The sequence below is a fragment of the Cnephaeus nilssonii genome (assembly GCF_951640355.1).
Source record: "Cnephaeus nilssonii genome assembly, chromosome: 7".
Taxonomy (NCBI): Eukaryota; Metazoa; Chordata; class Mammalia; order Chiroptera; family Vespertilionidae; genus Cnephaeus; species Cnephaeus nilssonii.
In genome coordinates, this window is record NC_137078.1 from 33,686,943 (window position 1) to 33,706,670 (window position 19,728).

The following is a 19,728-nucleotide window of genomic DNA, read 5'->3' on the forward strand; positions in this document are numbered from 1 at the left end:
AGTAGATCACCTCTAGGTTTAGAGCCCTGCCCTTCACACCAATGGTGGTTATAGACACTGACAATCTTTGGCCAGACCTTCCAGTAACCACTTTCAACTTACTTGCTTATCTGAATCCCAGAGTACTATCTCCCTGTGAGCGACTTGACTTTGTGCCTACTTGACTCAATGTACATTGCTGCCTTGGGCCCCGTATTGACAATCGCTTTCATGAACTATGGCCTGATATTTTGAAATAGTTTGAATAAATACCTGTTGACATGTCAGTATTCTTAAACTCCAATCCTATCCCAGTGGCTATATTCAAGACTGGTTCTCTTCCCCTCTCTGGTATTAGCAGGCCACACCCAACCTATTCCTGAGTGCCAGATATATGATTCTGGATTGTATGATCCCATAGCAGCAAGAAATTGTTAAACTATGTTCACTATATTCTGTTTACTAAGACAGGAATATAGGTGACATAGGTCAAAAAGATCTCTATTAGTGTAATAATGGTCAAGTTTTACAAGAGTCGGTACTTAAAGAGACTAGTATTGTTTACTAAGAAAACACATTTGTGTGGAAAAGCTCATTCCCCAAATACTAAAAAATAAGGGTTTTTTCATTGATTTTTAAAAATATATATAGAGAAACATTGATCGGCTGCCTCCCGTATTCTCAGCTATACCCCAACCGGGGACTGAACCCACAATCTGGGCATGTGCCCTGACTGGGAATCAAACCCTCTACTTTTCGGTGTATGAGACGACACTCCAACCAACTGAGCCACCCAGCCAGGGCAAAAATGAGTTTTTACCTAAAGCATTTGGGGAAGGTTTGTTGAAGATGGCTCCCCATGAATTTGTTCATAACAAATTTCATAAGCATGGTTGTAAACCAATCTACTCATCCAATTACACTTTTGAATTAAAAAACACACACATTGTCTTTTAAAAAAATCATCGTACATGCCTTCTAGGATGATATTTTATACATCTGTGTGTGGATAGTGACTACTCTGTGCTAGGCATTATGCTAAAAACTTTATAAATTATATACTCATTTACTCCACACACAGGTTCATCAACCTGTTACTAAAGAGGAAACTGAGGCATAGAGATTTTAACTAACTTTTTCAAGGTCACAGAACTAGAAAGTGGCAGAATCAGACAAACAGATGCTATCTCTGGATAGCTCCTAATCATTACATGAAAACAAAACAAAACAAAAAAACACTGAAAAAGAGAAAAGAAAAAAGAAAGAAAAAAAACTCAGGAAAGATAAGGAATATGCTCCATATGAAGGTTGGAACCCTTACTACATTTTCTGAATCATTCAGTTCTAAGTGGATTTTACTTGGAGTAATCAGTAAGGAAACATCTGGGTTCTCGAAGATCCCTGCTGTCATCTGAGAGAATTGGATGCTTCCTGCGTTTAGATGGTTATTCCTGTTCTCAAGAGAATTGGGAAACATTTAGGGCTGGTCTTCAGAAGGAAGAAAACACCATAAATCACCCAGTGAGCAGTGCTGTGGAAGTGCTATCAGGTAGTTCTATGCTGCATGATGTCTCTACGCAATTGTCCCCTTTGGTAGAGAGCATGGCATAGCCTTCTACACAAAAATAACAGAGTAGTGAAACCATATTGTAGATGCTGTTTGAATATTATGATACTGACAGTTTGTCTATAAAAAGCCCAGAGACTATTGCCAGAGGCTGAAAATATTCTCAGACACTTCCATGTCCCACTGTTCATAACCCACCATAATAAGGTAATTCCTTCAATAACTCCCATTGGCAGGTTTTATAAGATCATTTCTGACACTCTTGCTACAGTCATTGTGAATTTTCAATATAAGGCTTTAAGTGCAATATTTTCATTAAACGGAATTTCAATTTCCAGAATTATAGTGTAATGCCTCGAATCAGACAAAATCCTAGCACCAAATTATTATAGGTTGTTCCTTTCCTTAAGAAACTATTCCACAAAAACCAACCAAACAAATAAATAAGTAAAAACCAATATTTCTTCAGTACTGGTAAGAATAAGTAATGGTAAAGATTATCATTTATGCCCAGCAGGTGTGGCTCAGTGGTTAAGCGTCAACCTATGAACCAGGAGGACACAGTTTGATTCCTCCTCAGGGCTCATGCCCGGATTGGGGGCTTGATCCTTACTGTGGGGTGTGCAGCCGATCAATGATTCTCTCTTATCATTGATGTTTCTATCTCTCCCTTCTTCTCTGAAATCAATAGAAATAAAATTTTAAAAGATTGTCATTTATGATACCATTTCAGATTTTGAATATTCTTTTCAAGTTTAAAAAAACATTGTTAAAATTTTTTTTTTGTTTTTACTTTTCAGCCTCATTTATTTATTCATTTACTCTTTCAACAAATGTTTGTGTATTACCTTCTATTTACCAGATGATATAGTAGGCATTAGGGACATAACAATGACTTAGAATTCTAATCATTCCCTTTATTCTGAATAATTCTATATTAAAACCAGATACAGAAAACACCTGCCCTACTTCATATTATGTTTCTTGTTTTCTACACTCTTAACATCATTTTATAACATTTTGTATACAATAGATTCACGTTTGGTGGTGGTGTTAGTGGAAAATCAGGAAACCATTATAGTTTTTTACTCAATATCCAACTTGCCTTTTAATAGGAGATAAAAGAGAGCCCTGTCTCTCATTTTAGTCTACGTTCTCATGACTTACAACAGACCTCATTTTTCCTGCGGTGCAAATTCAGTTATCACCTTGCCTTACCAATAACGCTCTATACCATCTAGTGAGTGTAGGCTGAACAGTGTAAAATTTATTTGTCTATTTTGTTTTGGGGAAATTTCATGTAAAATATGGGTTCCTTTTAACTGAATCATTAATCCAGAGCCTAATTTCCTCTTTTTCATTCTCTTCACTAGCCCATTTCTTGCTTCCCATTTTAAAACTTCAAAGAAGTCTCTGATTGAGCCTGCTTTCCCAAATCACTCACTATGAGGTTAACTCAGAGGTCACAAAGTCAAATGCCTACAGGGATCAACCTGGAAAGATAATTAAGCTCTGGGGGCTGGAGCAGGAAAATTAGGGAGAAAGGGAGACTGTAGTGAACTGCAGAGCATAGGTCCCACAGAGAGGAGGATGTGGTGCTCAGTGCCCGCTCATTGCTGTTGAGTGAATGAAAGGCTTGGTTAAGCTGATCATTTTATTTTCAAAAAAGTTAGAAACCTTTTTTTTATTTTATATTTTATTGATTTTTTACAGAGAGGAAGAGAGAGGGATAGAGAGTTAGAAACATCGATGAGAGAGAATCATCGATCAGCTGCCTCTTGCACACCCCTTACTAGGGATGTGCCCGCAACCAAGGTACATGCCCTTGACCGGAATCGAACCTGGGACCTTTCAGTCCGCAGGCCGACGCTCTATCCACTGAGCCAAACCGGCTTCGGCAAAAGTTAGAAATCTTGACCTTTATGTAAAATGTCCCAAACTGTAAATGTTGGGCCAAAGAAAACATGTCTGCCAAGGGCTGCCATTTGCAATCTCTGCTTTCATTGGTACTGAACTCAAAGAACAAAACGCACCATGGGTTTCTGAAATGTCCTTGAAGAATGTGAGGTGAATTCTGTGATCCCACCCCACTATCAAGGGAAAGGGAAAGGAAGGGGTCTTACCAGGAGTGTGATTTGATATTGGTCTAATTAGTCCATTTTCATTAACCTAATTAGTAAATTGTCATTCTGTCATTTTTTAAAAAATGTAACAATACATTTTTTTTTAATGTAAGGAAAGGGGGATAAAATATATATATTCAATTGAAAAATACATGATCAATTTTGCTTTTATTTATATATATAAAGGAACACTGGCACTAGAAAAAGGCATTAAAATTTAACAGAAGTTAATTATCTATGCAAAGCAGGGACAAGATAGAAGGGCATGAGTATGAGAATAAGACTTCTCAATGTGTACTTTTTATTTAGTTTTATTTTTTGAACCAAGTGAGAGTATTACATATTCAAAAGTTAAAATTTAAAAATAAAAGTAAAAGGCATTAAAATGTCAATTTATGGTATCAACGGAGAGTACACACCATAGTGTGGCCTTTTCCTCTCCCCGTCATGGCGTGTGCTCATTCATTGATATCTGTGTGCCCAAAAAGGGGGAATCACCTAGCAAAAATGTCACTTTGCCAATATGGTGAACTTTGTACACCAACCTGAGGAAGAAAAAATAGACAGCCCTATGCTGACAGTGAATTGGCAGGTCATCAAACCTGCCAGCCTTGGGGTACTGGCAGAGCTGTGGCTCAGATTCCCAGAGTTCAAGGTGTTGGGATTCATTGTCCTGGCCAGGGTACGTTTACGGTAGGGGTTGCATGTTTGCACAACCCAAACCTGGCACTGTTGGCAACTTTAGAGTGAATAAAACCCAGGAGAGATATGCCACCTGCTCTACCCTAGCTATCTCGGCCTTACCAGCACTGCTCATGTCTAAAGGTCATCATACTGAGGAAGTTCCTGAACTTCTTTGGTGGTTGAAGATAAAGTTGAAGACTACAAGAAAACCAAGGAGGCTGTTTTGCTCCTTAAGAAAGTTAAGGCCTGGAATGATATAAAAAGCTCTATGCCTGGGGTGGGCGAGGGGGCAGGGATGGGCTAGAAGGGGTCAATGGGGGCAAAAAGGGGACATATGTAATACTTTCAACAATATAGATAACAAGAATAATAATAATAAAAATTCCAAACCTGTTAAAAAAAAAAAAAACGCTATGCCTCTCAGCAAATGATAACTAATAAGGGCAAAATGAGAAACTGTTATTATATCTAGTGTAGAGGATCTTGCATCATCTATACTGAGGACAACGGTATCATCAAAGCCTTCAGAAACATCCCTGGAATTACCTGCTTAATGTAAGCAAACTGAACATTTGAAACTTGCTTCTGGTGGGCATGTGGGCTGTTTCTGCGTTTGAACTGAAAATGCTTCCCGTAAGTAGATGATCTGTATGGCACCAGACGTAAAGCTGCCTCCCTCTAGAGCAGTGGTCGGCAAACTCATTAGTCAACAGAGCCAAATATCAACAGTACAACGATTGACATTTCTTTTGAGAGCCAAATTTTTTAAACTTAAACTTCTTCTAACGCCTCTTCTTCAAAACAGACTCGCCCAGGCCGTGGTATTTTGTGGAAGAGCCACACTCAAGAGGCCACAGAGCCGCATGTGGCTCGTGAGCGGCAGTTTGCCGACCACAGCTCTAGAGTAACTACAACTTTCCCATGCACAAGATGCTCAATACATTCCTTAGCGGCATTTTGAAAAGTCCAGAGATCCAAACAGCCCTCCAAGCACCACACAAGAAGATGCGTTGCAGAGTCCTGAAGGAGAATCCACTGAAAACCCGAAGAATCATGTTGAAGCTAAATCCATACGCTAAGACTATGAGCTGGAACACCATTCTTCACCAGGCCAAGAACCACAAGCTCCGGGTGGATAAAGCAGCAGCAGCGCTAGAGGCCAAATCAGATGAGAAGAGGGTTCCAGGCAAGAAGCCTGTGGTAGGAAAGTAAGAAAGAGGGCTATTGTTAGGAAGCAGAAGAAGCCTTTGGTGGTAAAAAAAAAAAAAGGCTGCAGCTACCAGCAGCTGAGAGAAAGCCCACAAAAAAGGAACCCACCACAAAAGAAACTTTCAGCATAAACTGAAATTTGTTTATTCTGTAAAGGTTAAATCACCCTGAGCAGCTAATTTGGAATAAAAACATTATCAAAAATGCAGTGATGGTAAAAAAAAAAAAAAAAAAAAAAAAAGCCAGTTTATTTTTATTGCAGAGAGTGTGAAGGTTGAATAGTAAATTAAAATGCATAAAATATATGTAAAAGAATAAAAGAAGAAAGTTAGTAGTTACAAAATACTCATGGGGATGTAAAGTACAGCACAGGGAATATAGTCAGCAATATTGTAGTAACTATATATAGTGTGAGATGGGTGCTGGATTTATTGAGATGATTACTTCGCAGGTTAAATAAATGTGTGATTACGAGGTTGTATATCTGAAACTAATATAATATTGTACATTAATTGTAATTGAAAAATGAAAAATATTTTTTAAAAGTTTAAGAAGAAAAGGGAACAATGTTACATGTTTAATAGCTAAAAAAATACTTTTTCATTTACTCTTTAAATGGTATCAAATCTCCATGGCATTTATATTCCACACTTAAGATTTGAGAGACCATTTTATTTTCAAATGCCAATATTTACAAGAGAACACTGGAAATGACTTCCTTTACAATTATTTAATTTTATGATAAAAAAAATTTGGATGTCGTTATAAAAATGGGGCAGGGATACATGTATTTTTCAAAACTCTTTTAGTAGTGTGGAAATAAAAAGTTTGAAGACCACTGATCTTGATTTCATATATTTTAAACCAATGGAGTTACTCCTTTGTCTCTGGGAGGCCAAAGTTACATTACACATGGCCACTAAGAGGCCACAAATTAGTACCTCTGAACACAACCACATGGATTAATTTTGGATTAGCTGACTTTTACTTAGAAAAACAGAAACTTTTAAACTTCATAAGAATGGGTGCCAGGTAAATCTGGATGTTTGTATAGTAGGTCCAGGGTATGACATCAAGAATTCGCAGGGCCACTGTAACAAGAGTGGAAAGAAGGGCCACATCAAGAGGTAGAATGTGTCCTACTTAACTTGGCCACAGGCCAACGTGCTTGGGATCCTTCTTGGGACTCATACACTTGGTGGATTTAAAACCAAAAGTGCAAGTCCACCTACAATGAGGTTCCCAGCCTGGACCCTGGGGGGCTGTCTGAGCCCCAGCGTTCTCTCTCAGGCTCCTGGGACATGTGACAACAAGGGAAACAACTAAAATTTGAAATGAAAATGGTCTAAATGAAATTTCCCCTTTGAATAAGAAAATTTTAACTACATTTAATCTTCGTTGACTCTAAATGGAAACTGAACAATCATTTCTTCTCATTTGGCTTGAAACTTTGTCCTTATTATCCGTTTATAGCTTGAGGGGACAGAGAAAGGAGATGCCTTAGGGTTTTATGGTGTTTGGGGTAGGGGTGGGACCAGGGTGAAGGTTTTCTCACATGGTTTGGGTCTTACATGGTTTGAACTTCCCACTGGCACCAAAGGAATGAGCACCCAGGCTTTCTTAACAGTTTTCCCAAATGTGGGGCACAGGAAAAGAGGAGTGGTGAAAGCTGCCAGCAAATATAAAACATGGATCCAGACCCCTTATTAAACACTTCCTATCTTTCCAGATCATTCTCTCTTATTCTCTGACTCCTATTGTCCCTCAGCCCCACAAGGACTTGCAATTAATTGATACTACCACCTTTTTTCTGTCCTTAATCTATCCACATCCACTGGTTCCTCATCTTAAACTCCATTGTGAATTTTAAACACTCCCTTACATCCTCAACTCCCTTGCTCCTCTCTCCTTGCTCTTATTGCCTTGGTAAAGCCTGATTAAATAGAATTCTAAGCCTACTCTGAGCCTTCACTCTGATAGCTGATTATTGCTGGAGTTTTTGAAAAAAGCACAATCAGGCCCTGGCTGGGTAGCTCACTTGGTTAGTGTCACACCATAAAGCAAGGTTGAGGGTTTGATCCCTAGTCAGGTCACAGATAAGAATCAACCAATGAATATATAAATAAGTGGAGTATCAAATTGATGTTTCTCTCTCTCCCTTCCTCTCTCTCTAAAATCAATCAATTAAAGAAAAACACCACAATCACACTGACTTGTCCCACTTAAATTTATCACTAGCAACTCAAGCGGGCCCTTTATGACATTCAGCAAGCACATGATATTTTTTTCTTAGTCCATTTACCTTTCCAGGTGAGTATTTTACACCTTCACTTCTCTCCCCAAGCCTCCATTATTCTTCCACACCTCTTCTTTCTCCACTGATGACCTTACTTCCTGTCTCTGAGAAAATGGCAACAACCAAAAGAGAACTCCCACAAATTCCCACAACCACTTCTGCCCAACGGCTTGCCTGTTTCCACGGATGGACAGTCAGTCCGTGCTCCTGTCTGCAGACTATTCATTCACTTGTGTGCTAGATTCCAAATTCTCTTTCCTTCTCAAGGATACCTCTCCAACAATTCTCTCTTCTTGCGCCTACATAAATTTTCCCTTCTCTTCCAGATCATCCTCATCAGAAACATAGTTCTCCCAATTTTTTGTCAACCTACTTTAAAAAAAAGTCCTCATCGAGGATATGTTTTAATTGATTTTTTAGAGCAAGAGGAAGCCAGGGGGAGAGAGAAACATTGATGTGAGAGAGAAGCATCGATTGGTTGCCTAAGTGCCCCAACCAGGGATTGAACCCACAAACCAGGTACGTGCCCTGACTGGGAATCCAACCCAAAGCTTTTTGGTGTATGGGATGATGCTCCAACCAACTGACCCACCTGACCAGGGCTGTTAACCTACTTTTGACTTCACTTTCACTGATAGTAACGATCTCATTTTGGGGCTCCTCTTTGTAAAAGAACTTCTCAAAATAATTGCCTATAATGTTAGCCATCTCCAATTCCTCTCCTCCCATTTTTTCTTAAACACACTCCAATCAATCCCCCTTCTCCCCCCTCCCCCGACACACACACCTTGCCCCATTGAAATGTTACCATTGGCCTCCATGGTACTAAACCCAATGGTCGCCTCAGTTCTCATTCACTTAGGAGTCATCACTCCTCCTTGATACACTGCCTTCGCTTGGCTTCTAGGCACTCACGTTTGGTTCTCCTACTTCATGGCTGCTCCTCGTCAGGCTCCTTTGCTGGCTCATTCACTTCTCCCTCCTTGAAGTTGTAAGACTTCATCCCTGGTTCTCTTCTCTCCATTTACACACCCCCTTGGTGCTATTGTCTAGTCTCTTGGCTTTAAATATCATCTAAATGCTGAAATCTTTCATATATCGCTAGCTTGGACCACTCTCCTTAAGCTCAGGTTATATATACAACTGCCTACCCCAAATCGCCACTTGGATTTCTAATCAATATCTCAAATGTCAATGTCCAAAAATAAACTTTTGCTCTTTCTCCTCAAACCTACGCTACTTATAGTCTTCCTCATCTCTATTGATGTTTTCTCTTTTCATATCCCTTATCAACTTGATTATCCTATTTGATTTTTGTATTTATTACATTTATTATTTCCTGTTGCCCCCACCCACAAAATGTAGTATCTACAAGGGTGGGTTTGTTTGTTTGTTGTCTGTTTTGTTCATATATATATAACCAAACCAACTAAAACAGACTATTCATTCACTTGTGTGCTAGTGAATTGTCTGGGTGCTCAATTAATATTTATTTTTTGAATGAACGAAAGGATGAATTAAACCAATAGGATCCATTATTAGCTTACTCAGAAATTACTGGTCCGTTAACCTCAGCTGAAAATCAATGAAAAATGGGTTTATCTGCCAGCAGTAAAATATCACCCAGGTTTAAAACCTGCGTCTGTGCTTAGGGGGTGCGAGGGGTGAGGAGTGGACAAAAAAGGATCTCTTCAACAAAGTAAAGCACCCGAACAAGGCTTAGGTAAAAGCTGCAGTGAGAGTGTGTCAAGGTTTGCTCAGAGCCATCTAAATGGCCACCTGAACTTTGTTGGAATCACATGAAAGGTGGCATGTGGGGTGAAAAGAAGCAAACACACATCTTCCTCCACTAAGAGTCACTCCTATCAACAGCTGTTCTCCCACTAGGGTGTCTCTGTTTTCCCTTATTTGGACTTCACTGTCAAAAGAAAGACACCACACCCTGCGTTCTGTAGCCTTAACTGAGGAGCTGTGCCACGTCCCAGGTCTCCAGGACCGTAATTCAGTAATATTTTTTCTTTCTTTTGAATCAGGGTCCCTGGGTGGAGCCAGGAAAACTCTGAAGCGGTTTGCAAACAATACAAATTAAAAAGGTCAGAATTTTTTAAAGTATATTTTAAAAATAGATTAAGGCCCTTAGGAGCAAACTGGATTTGGGGGGGGGGGGGGGTGTCAAGGCGAGTTCGGCACAGAGCAGCCCTGTCCGCGTCGGCTGGCCTGTCGGCGAAGAGCCCAGTCCTCGGGGATGCGCCCGCCGGCGGTTCGGGCTGCGGCAGGCGCCCCCTCCCGGAGCCGCCCCCGCCCCCGTGCGCGAGGGAGAACCAGCCCGTCCCCAAGGAAAGTCCCCAGCTTCCCTTGAATTTCCCCGCAGCCGGCCCAGACGCATCCGCACGGACGGAGCACAGTCCAAAGGGGGTTCGGGACCGCCGGGCGGGCTGGCGGGAGGCGCAGCGGGGTTGCCGGGAGCCGGCGGCCACTTGGATGCAGTCGGAGCGGTCGGCGCTCCCGGGCCCGGAGGCGCACGCCCTCACCCCGCCCGCGCGCCCGCCCGCGCGCCCCTCCCCGCGCAGAGCCCGCGACACCCCAGCGGCCGCGGCGCCCCCTCCCTCCTCCGCACGCCTCCCCTTTAAGCGCGGGGAAGGCAGCTGGATTTGTGTCGGCCGAGGCGAGGCGCGACTCCCTTTTACGGCGAGGTCGGCGGCAGCGGTTCTGACAGCCGCGACGGCCGGGCGCGCAGAGCCGGAGGCCAGGCCTCGGGCCGCGAGCCGCCGTCACCCCGGCGGAGCCGAGAGGAGCGCGCGCGCGGCGGGGGCGGAGGAGTGGGCGGGCCCGGCCGGGCTGGGGGCGGGGGAGGCGGGGGAAGGCGGGGAGCCGGGCCGCCGGCGCTCGGGTCCGCCTCTGACTGCGGCGCGGCGGGGCGATGTGTGATTGCCATGGCGAGGAGTCTCTGTCCGGGCGCCTGGCTAAGGAAACCCTACTACCTCCAGGTAGGCCGGCGGCGAGCCCGCCGCGCGCCCCCCTCGCCGCGCGGGACTGGCCCGCCTCACTCCTCCTTCCCCGGGTCAGCGCCCGCCCGAACCCCGCTGCCCCCTGCTGTCCGCACCTGGCGGCGCGCCCTCCCCGCCGCGCGGCGCCGCAGCCCCCGAGGCAGCGCTGCCCGGTCCCCACCGCTGCCCCCCGGCCGGCCAGGCTCGGGACCCCGGGTCACTCGGCCGGGCTCGCCCTCGCACCGCTGGCCCCCCAGGAGCCGCGAGACGTGACTCGGGGGCGACCCTCCACCCCTGGCAGTCGGGGCCCGGCGGTCTGGGCTCGGGACGTGCCTCGGTCTCTCCCCGGTCCCGTGCGCTCCCCCTTCCCCGGTGGGCCCCGCCGGGCGGCTGTTCGCGATTCTGTGTCCTGGGTCTTCAAACGGTGGTAGGTGAGGTGGTGTGTCATTCCTCCATATTTTAGAAAACCATGGCAATTTGTCACATCAGGGTTTCCCCAGGCGCCCGAGAAGCGGCGTGTGCCTCGTGCTGAGCTCCTTGGTTCTGTCTTTCCATCACCCGTGATTTAAATGGGAGGTGGGACTCGGAAACCCGAGCGAGTCGGATGGGTGTTTGCGTTCTAAAAGGACAGGGAACAGTGTCTGGTGGCGGTCTCAGATGCCCCAGCAATGCAAACGTTATTCTCAGTCATGTCATGTGTACGGTTCCTGTGTTAATTTTTCATGGTTTCCGTCCCACCCTCTGTCCCGCTGTCAGTTTGTGCCTTTGAACCCGTCTCCTGCCTTCAGGTCCTGTTGGTCACCAGGGGGACCTAGTAGACACCGTGAGTAGCTGAGCGCAAATGCATCACCCCATTGGAAAAACAACTACAAATCAATGCCTGGCGTGGGTCAGCAGTCTTGTCTGCATTCAGAGGACAGGATTCTATTACCGTGTACACGAAAAGGCTGAAATGAATTGATAATTTTGGTACAGAACTTCATGCTCAGTTGGTGCTTTTTATAAATTATTTTAAGAGTTGAGAAGTAGCCATCATTGGGGCAAGGAAATCTTACATTTTTGTTTGGAAATTGCAGGTGTAAATCATTACCCTGCCAAGCCGCAGATTGGATGCATGGTTTGACAACCCATGATATGGTGGCTATAGGAGTAAAACTGAGCACCCTGCGTCTTTGTAGCAGCTCCACCGGTAGTAACTGTGCCCTGAGTAAACGTGGAGCAACCCCGTCTAGAATGCAACCCAGGCCAGGTGGTAGGTCTCTTATGTGAGCAAAATGATACCTTTCCAGATTTGATCCCCAAAATAAGTTTATTGGGTTATTGAAAACATTGTTTTATTCTTTTTACTAAAAATACTTAGCTATTTATCTTTAATTTTTTAGGTTTCGTGGCAGGTTTTGTTTTAGACTTTGCTTGGCGTGGCTTTAAATGTTCTCCACAGATATGGATGTGACATTTTTTTGGCATTACAGCACACAAGCTTTCAGATTGGCTGAGTTAAGATTAGTTTTACAAATATTTGTTTACATTAATGGCAAACATTTGGTATTTCTGCCGTTTTTATTGTGCACATCGTTATCTTATCAAATTAAGGTAAACCGATTTTAAGCATTTCAAAAGGATTTGGGGGCATAGTGATATTTAAGTAGGCTATTTCTATATAAAGTATTGATTAAACAGAAACTTTATTGATTATGGTATTACTTGAGATGAATTAAAAACTTGGGAACTCAGGGGACTGGTGTTTTAAACATTGTCTTGGTATTTGTATTTATTATCTTTATGAATTTTCTTGTTAGTTGTCGATTTACTAGTAACCAGTTTTTTTAAAAAGGCCTTCAGATTACTCAAGTGTCATATTTTCTTTCGTTCCCTGTTGCCTAAATGCCTCATCTTCTGCTTTTTGTACTTCCTCTACCAGTAGGTGCTTCAAACTCAAAAATTGTTTTGGTCAATTCATTTTGTTCATTAGATTCCACAAATAAATGAGATCATGTGATATTTGTCTTTCTCAGATTGGCTTATTTCACAAAATGAATTGACCGGCAAAATAAGACCCGAAGCATGGAGGCATGGAACAGACTGACATACCTCATTGCGGAGTTGCGGGGAAGAGATAAACCAAAGCACTTATACACTTATATCCATAGCCCATGGACATGGGCAATAGGGTAGTGAAAACCTGGGCGGGCGGGGTAGGGGTGGGGGGTGGGTAAGGGGAGAGGAAATGGGAGATATTTATAATGCTATCCATAATAAAAATATATTTTAAAAATTGTTTGGGGCAAAGTCAAAATATATTTTCAGCTGAGTCTATTATATAGCTACTCAGTATCTCAGCCACTGAAGGTTGATTTAATATATACAGTACTACTTTTTCTTCTTTTTCTTTTCTAAAATATATTTTTATTTATTTCAGAGTGGAGGGGAGAGGAAGAGAGAGATAGAAACATCAATGATGAGAATCAATCATTGATTGGCTGCCTCCTGCACGCCCCCTACTGGGGATTGAGATGGCACCCCGGGCATGTGCCCTTGACCAGAATTGAACCTGGGACCCTTCAGTCCGCAGGCGGACGATGCTCTATCCACTGAGTCAAACCAGCTAGGGCTATTTTATTTTTCTTGAGAATAAAATCATGCTCCTTTAAAAACAGCATGAGGCATGAACAAAAGATGAGTTTTGTTCATTTGTGCATCTCTTTCATTATGACCATGAAAAAGTTTTATAACTTTTTGGTTCCATAGTTTCCATTTCATAAAGTGGAGATTGTAGTTCTTAGTTGAATACATCACATGAATGTAGTAAGGATAAGCTAGGTGAAGTTAAATCTGTTACATCTTTACTACATTTTAAATAGAAAAGCATGTGAACTTAAATGGTAAATACATGTAGGTAAAAATGTTGAATTCATTCAACCAAAGGTCTCTGGCTTTCCATTCCCCCCTTTCCTTTATGTATTGAGCATTTACTGACCTAGGTGCATGATATAACTTACTTTATTGTCTCGATCACTTAGTAAATATTTGTCAGATGCCAGGAACTTTTCGAGGTGGTAGGGATTTTGTGGGAGCTAAGCGAACACCTTTGTGGTCCTTATGGAGCTTAAAGTCTAGTCAGGGAGATAAACATGAATCAAATAATCTTAGAAATATGTAGTGACAACAGTAAATGCTATTAAGGAAAAGGAAAGGCACAATAGAATGCCTGAGAGGAAGAGAACAGTTTATCTCTCTCTTTTAAAAGTATTTTACTCTGGAAAATTTTATATGGACATAAAGCAGAAAAGAATAATGAACTCTCATCACCTATCAGCTGCTCTCAACAATTATCAGTATTTAGTTTCATTTTCCCTTCCCCATATCCTCTTTCCAACTACCTGAAGTATTTTCAAGTAAATAAGAGATAGCACATCATTTTACCCAAATATCTCAGTATGCATTTCTTAAATAAGGGTAGTTTTAGACATAATCATACTACCATTATCATGTCTAACAGAATTAATAACAATTCCTTAATTTTTTTCCACCCTCCTAGAAATGTGTTACCCTGAGAGGACTGAGTAAATTCAATTTGCCATGGAGTGGATTTACTGCGATTTGAGAGGGTCTCTTGGGGAAAAACAACAACAAACAAGCATACAAACAATAACTCTCCCCTTTACCAGCTTGTTCCTATTGGAAATTCTTTATTTGAGGGAAACTAATTTTCATTTCATGTCTTGGGAGATAAATGTGTTAGAAAATTAATGTCTCCTTCAAGTAACATTTTCATGTAAATGTATTATTTCAATTTAAAGTGAGGCTGTAATTAGTCAACAGGTATAAAAGATGTCATTTTGTTTTGGGGATAGGGGGAGGGGTGAAACATACAGAAGGAATTGTATTTCAAAGATAGGGGGAAGAGATGTAGGGGCCAGCAAGCAGAAAGGGGGTTTATAGAGACCAGCTTTGTATACCTGCAGTTTTGCAGTTTGTCTTCAACTGTGGGTGGGGTCAAAAACAGGTATGTCCTGAGGTGTTCTGGCCTTAGGGCTTGCAATTAATTGCCTCTTCCTCCTACAGATTATGGAAAAACATTTGAAGCAGTTGACTTAAATATAAAGGAGCTTCATTCCCAGTATTTTCATTAATCCAGATATCACTGTGGTAATTGATAACACTTCTAGAGAACTGTAATATTATGCAATTAATAATTTATTTTCAGCTATAAATAGGCATTTATGGACTCATGTGGGGCCTAATCACTGTTTACAGCTTTGTTTATATAGCAAAAGAGATTCTACTGCTTGTGAAGATTCTACTGTGCAAGGTATATCCTTAGAGTAGAATATTATTCAGCAATAAAGAAGAATGGGAACTGATACATGCTATAACATGGATGAACTTTGTAAATATTAAATGTATGAAAGAAGCCAGTCACAAGAGACCACATACTTATATGGTTCCACTTACATGAAGTATCCAAAGTAGGCAGATTAGTTGAAGACAGATTAGTTGTTGCCTGGGACTGGGAGGGTTTGGGCGAAATGGGTATGAGGTTCCCTTTTGGGGTAATGGAAATGTTCCAAAATTGATCCTGGTTGCACAACTCTGTGATTATGTCTAAAAGAGAACATTGAGTTGTATGCTTTAAATAAATTGTATTGGTATATGGATTATACCTCAATAAAGCTGTAAAAAAGGAACTGAGTTTACACCATTGATGTGGTCCTTCTCTCTGCCTCATGTTGCACATTCCACCAACACCAGCTTTTTGGTGCAGGGAACACTTCTTCCAGAGGAGTGGTTTGCACACTCTGCCTGTTTGGCTTCCTGTGAGCCAAGCGGGCTGTGACCTGCCTGCAGTAGCCAACAACGTGTACCTGACCAACAAGCTTCTCATGGCAAGGCATCCTTCCCAGAGTATACTGACTTACACTGGCATCCTTTCCAGCAATTTTTTTGAAACCTTACCAAGGAAATAGTACTTCCTGGTTTGGCCAAATGTACATTGAACAGAGTAGAATCCTGACTCTCAGATCAGAAACTGGATGTGTTAACTAATTTAGACCATTTTTAGGCAGTGATTTTCTTTCAGTCACCATTATGGTGATGCTACTTGTGGCCTGCTGGGTATGGTAACTGCAACACCTGCATTTGTCTGTTTTTAGCAGTGTGTTTTCTACAAATTAGGATCTACTTTGTTTAGGGTTTGTTTGCTCATAGTCTGAGTGGGACTGATAACACAGCAGCCCTATAATTTGTTGGTTTTGGTTCAGAATACCTTCTTCCTTCTCACTGTCATTAAGATCTAAAGAATGAAAGTTAAGACAATTTAGGGTAATTCTCTATATTTAAGTTATACACATTTTCCATTCCAGTCATTCTGCCTGCGTACCATGTTGCACATAAAAAGCTAGCAAATTCTCCATTTATGAAAAACCTACAGCCAACATCATACTCAATAGGCAAAAACTAAAAATGTTTCCCTTAAGATCAGGAACAAAACAGATGACCACTTTTACCACTCTTATTCATTCAACACTAGAGGCCCGGCACACGAAATTTGTGCATGGGGGGGGGGGCGGCCCTTAGCCTGGCCTGCACCCTCTCCAATCTGGGACCCCTCCAGGGATAACCGGCAGTCAGACATCCCTCTCACAGTCCGGGACTGCTGGCTCCTAACTGCTCACCTGCCTGCCTGCTTGATTGCCCCTAACCGCTTCTGCCTGCCAACCTGATCGCCCCCAACTGCCCTTCCCTGCCGGCCTGATCGTCCCCAACTGCCCTCCCCTGCCGCGACCTGCCTCCTCCTCCACCGGGCCCCGCCTCCGCTGTGCGTGTGGCCATCTTGTGATGGCCATCTTGTGACGGCCATCTTGTGACGACGTTAGGGCATGATGCGTGAGGGCATGACAACCACCTAGGCTATTATTAGTATAGATAGTACTGGAAGTCCTAATCACAGCAATCAGATAAGAAGAAATAAAAGGCATCCAAACCAGAAAGGAGGAAGTAAAACTGTCATTATTCACAGATGACATGATATTGTACACATAAAACCCTAAAGACTCCACCAAAAACTATTAGATCTAATAAGTGAATTTGGCAAAGTAGCAGGATACAAAATTAATATTCAGAAATTGGTAGCATTTTTATACACCAATAATGAACTATCAGAAAGAGAAACTTTAAGAAAATAATCCCACCCTAGCTGGTTTGGCTCAGTGGATAGAGCGTTGACCTGCGAACTGAAAGGTCCCAGGTTCGATTCCGGTTAAGGGCACATGCCCAGGTTGTGGGCTCGATCTCCAGTGGGGGACTTGCAGGAGGCAGCCAATCCATGATTCTCTCTCATCATGGATGCTTCTCTTTCTCTCCCTCTTTTTTCCTTTCTGAAATCAATAAAAAATATATTTAAAAAAGATAAAATAATCCCATTTACTATTCCAACAACAAAAACAAGGTATCTAGGAATAAACTTAGCCAAGGAAGTAAAAGACCTATATTTGGAAAACTATAGGACATTGAAGAAAGAAATAGAGGAAAATACAAGCAAGTGGAGGCATATACTGTGTTCATGGACTAGAAGAATTAATATCATAAAAATTTCCATGCTACTCAAAGCAATCTATAGATTCAATGCAATTCCTATTAAAATATTAATGACATATCTCACAAATCTAGAACAAATATTCCAAAAACTTATATGGAACCAAAAAAGACCCCTAATAACCTCAGCAATCTTGAGAAAGAAGAACAAAGTTGGAGGTATCACAATACCAGATATTAAACTGTACTGCAAAGCCATTGTAACCAAAACAGTCTGGTACTGGCATAAGAACAGGTATATAGATCTATGGAACAGAACAGAGAACCCAGAAATTAACCCATAGTTTCATGGTCAATTAATAGTTGACAAAGGAGGCAAGAGCATACAATGGTGTGAAAGTCTCTTCAATAAATGGTGGTGTAAAAATTGGACAGGTACATGCAAAAAAAAAAAAAATGAAACTAGCCTACCAATTTACACCATACACAAGAATAAACTCAAGCCTGGTCAGCATGGCTCAGTGGTTGATCATCAACCTATCAACCAGGAGGTCACAGTTCAATTCTCGGACAGGCACATGCCTGGGTTGCAGGCTTGATCCCCAGTAGGGGGTGTGCAGGATACAGTCTATCAATGAATCTCTCTCATCATAGATTCTATCTCTCCCTCTCCCTTCCTCTCTGAAATCAATAAAAATATATTTTAAAAAAGAATAAACTCAAAATTGATAAAAGACATAAATGTAAGTAGAGAAACCATAAAAATCCTAGAAGAAAACATAGGCAATAAAATCTCAAACATCTTTCAATATTTTTGCCTATATATCTTCTAGGGCAAGGGAAACAACAAAAAAAAAGAAAACAAGTGGGACTACATCAAACTGAAAAGCTTCTTCACGGCAAAAGAAATCAAAATGAAAAGGAAACCCACTGTATGAGAGAACATATTTGCCAATTATACATCTGATAAGGGGTTAATTTACAAAATATATAAAGAACTTATACAACTCAACACCCCGAAATCAAACAATCCAATTAAAAATGGGCAAGGGACCTAATAGACACTTCTCTAAAGAAGACATATAGATGGCCAATAGACATATGAAAAAATGGTCAGCATCAATAATCATCAGAGAGATGTAAATTAAAACTACAATGAAGTATCACTTCACACTTGCCAGAAAGGCTACCATCAATAAATCAACAAAAAACAAGTGCCAGTAAGGATGTAGAGAAAAGTCCTCTTAAAAATAACTACTCTAACGGTTTCAAAATATTAAAAATGGAACTGCCTTTTGACCCAGTGATCCCTACTTCTGGGTATATATCCTAAGAATCCCCAAAAAACAATAAGAAATAATATGTGTACCCCTGTGTACATAACAGCATTATTCACAATAGCCAAGATCTGAAAACAGCCCAAGTGCCCATCAGTAGATGAGTGGATAAAAAAGCCATGGCGTGCCCTGGCTTGTTTGGCTCAGTGGATACAGTGTCAGCCTGTGGACTGAAGGGTCCCGGGTTTGATTCCGGTCAAGGGCACATGCCGGGTTGTGGGCTTGATTCCCCAATAGGGTGCGTGCAGGAGGCAGCCGATTTATGATTTTCTCTCATCATTGATGTTTCTATCCCTCTCCCTTCCTCTCTGAAATCAATTTAAAATATATACACTGAGTGGCCAGATTATTATGATCTCTGAATGCATAATAATATGACCAATTAGTGTGTGTGTGTGTGTGTGTGTGTGTGTGTGTGTATATGTGTGTGTGTGTGTGTGTGTGTATATGTGTATGTATGTGTGTGTGTGTGTATATATATATATTAGAGGCCCAACACACAAGATGGCTGCCCCCATGTGGTCAAAGATGGCTGCCCCCATGTGGACACAAGATGGCCGCCACAAGATGGCCAGCAGGGGAGGGCAGTTGGGAGGGACCAGATCTGCAAGGGAGGGCAGTTGTGGGCGATCATGCCAGCAGGGGAGGGCAGTTGGGAGGGACCAGGCCTGCAAGGGAGGGCAGTTGGGGGCGATCAAGCCTGCAGGGGAGGGCAGTTGGGAGGGACCAGGCCTGCAAGGGAGGGCAGTTGGGGGGGACCAGGCCTGCAGGGGAAGGCCTGCGTGGGGTGGCCTGGGCGAGGGGCCTGTGGTGGTTTGCAGGCCGGCCACGCCCCCCGGCGACCCAAGCAGAGGCCCTGGTATCTGGGATTTATTTATCTTCTATAATTGAAACTTTGTAGCCTTGAGCAGAGCCAAGCCTCCTGCTTGCTCCGTGGCCGCAGCCATTTTTGTTGGAATTTATTTATCTTTTATAATTGAATCTTTGTAGCCTTGAGTGGAGGCCTAGACTG

General features: G+C 42.2%; 1 protein-coding gene and 1 pseudogene across 2 annotated transcripts in view; both read left to right on the forward strand.

Moving 5' to 3' along the window:
- The first annotated feature begins 4,110 nt into the window (after positions 1 to 4,110).
- LOC307102516 (large ribosomal subunit protein uL4-like) lies at positions 4,111 to 5,565 on the forward strand (annotated as a pseudogene). Its single transcript has 3 exons — positions 4,111 to 4,630; positions 4,778 to 5,036; positions 5,257 to 5,565. The product of its transcript is annotated as a large ribosomal subunit protein uL4-like (transcript).
- A 5,154-nt stretch (positions 5,566 to 10,719) lies between these two features.
- The window catches only part of DIPK1A (divergent protein kinase domain 1A), a 117,421-nt gene continuing 108,412 nt past the window's right edge, over positions 10,720 to 19,728 (forward strand). The window contains exon 1 of the mRNA XM_079777000.1: positions 10,720 to 10,845. Within this exon, the coding sequence (XP_079633126.1) occupies positions 10,792 to 10,845 (54 nt within the window). The 5' untranslated portion in view covers positions 10,720 to 10,791. The remainder of the gene's footprint in view (positions 10,846 to 19,728) is intronic.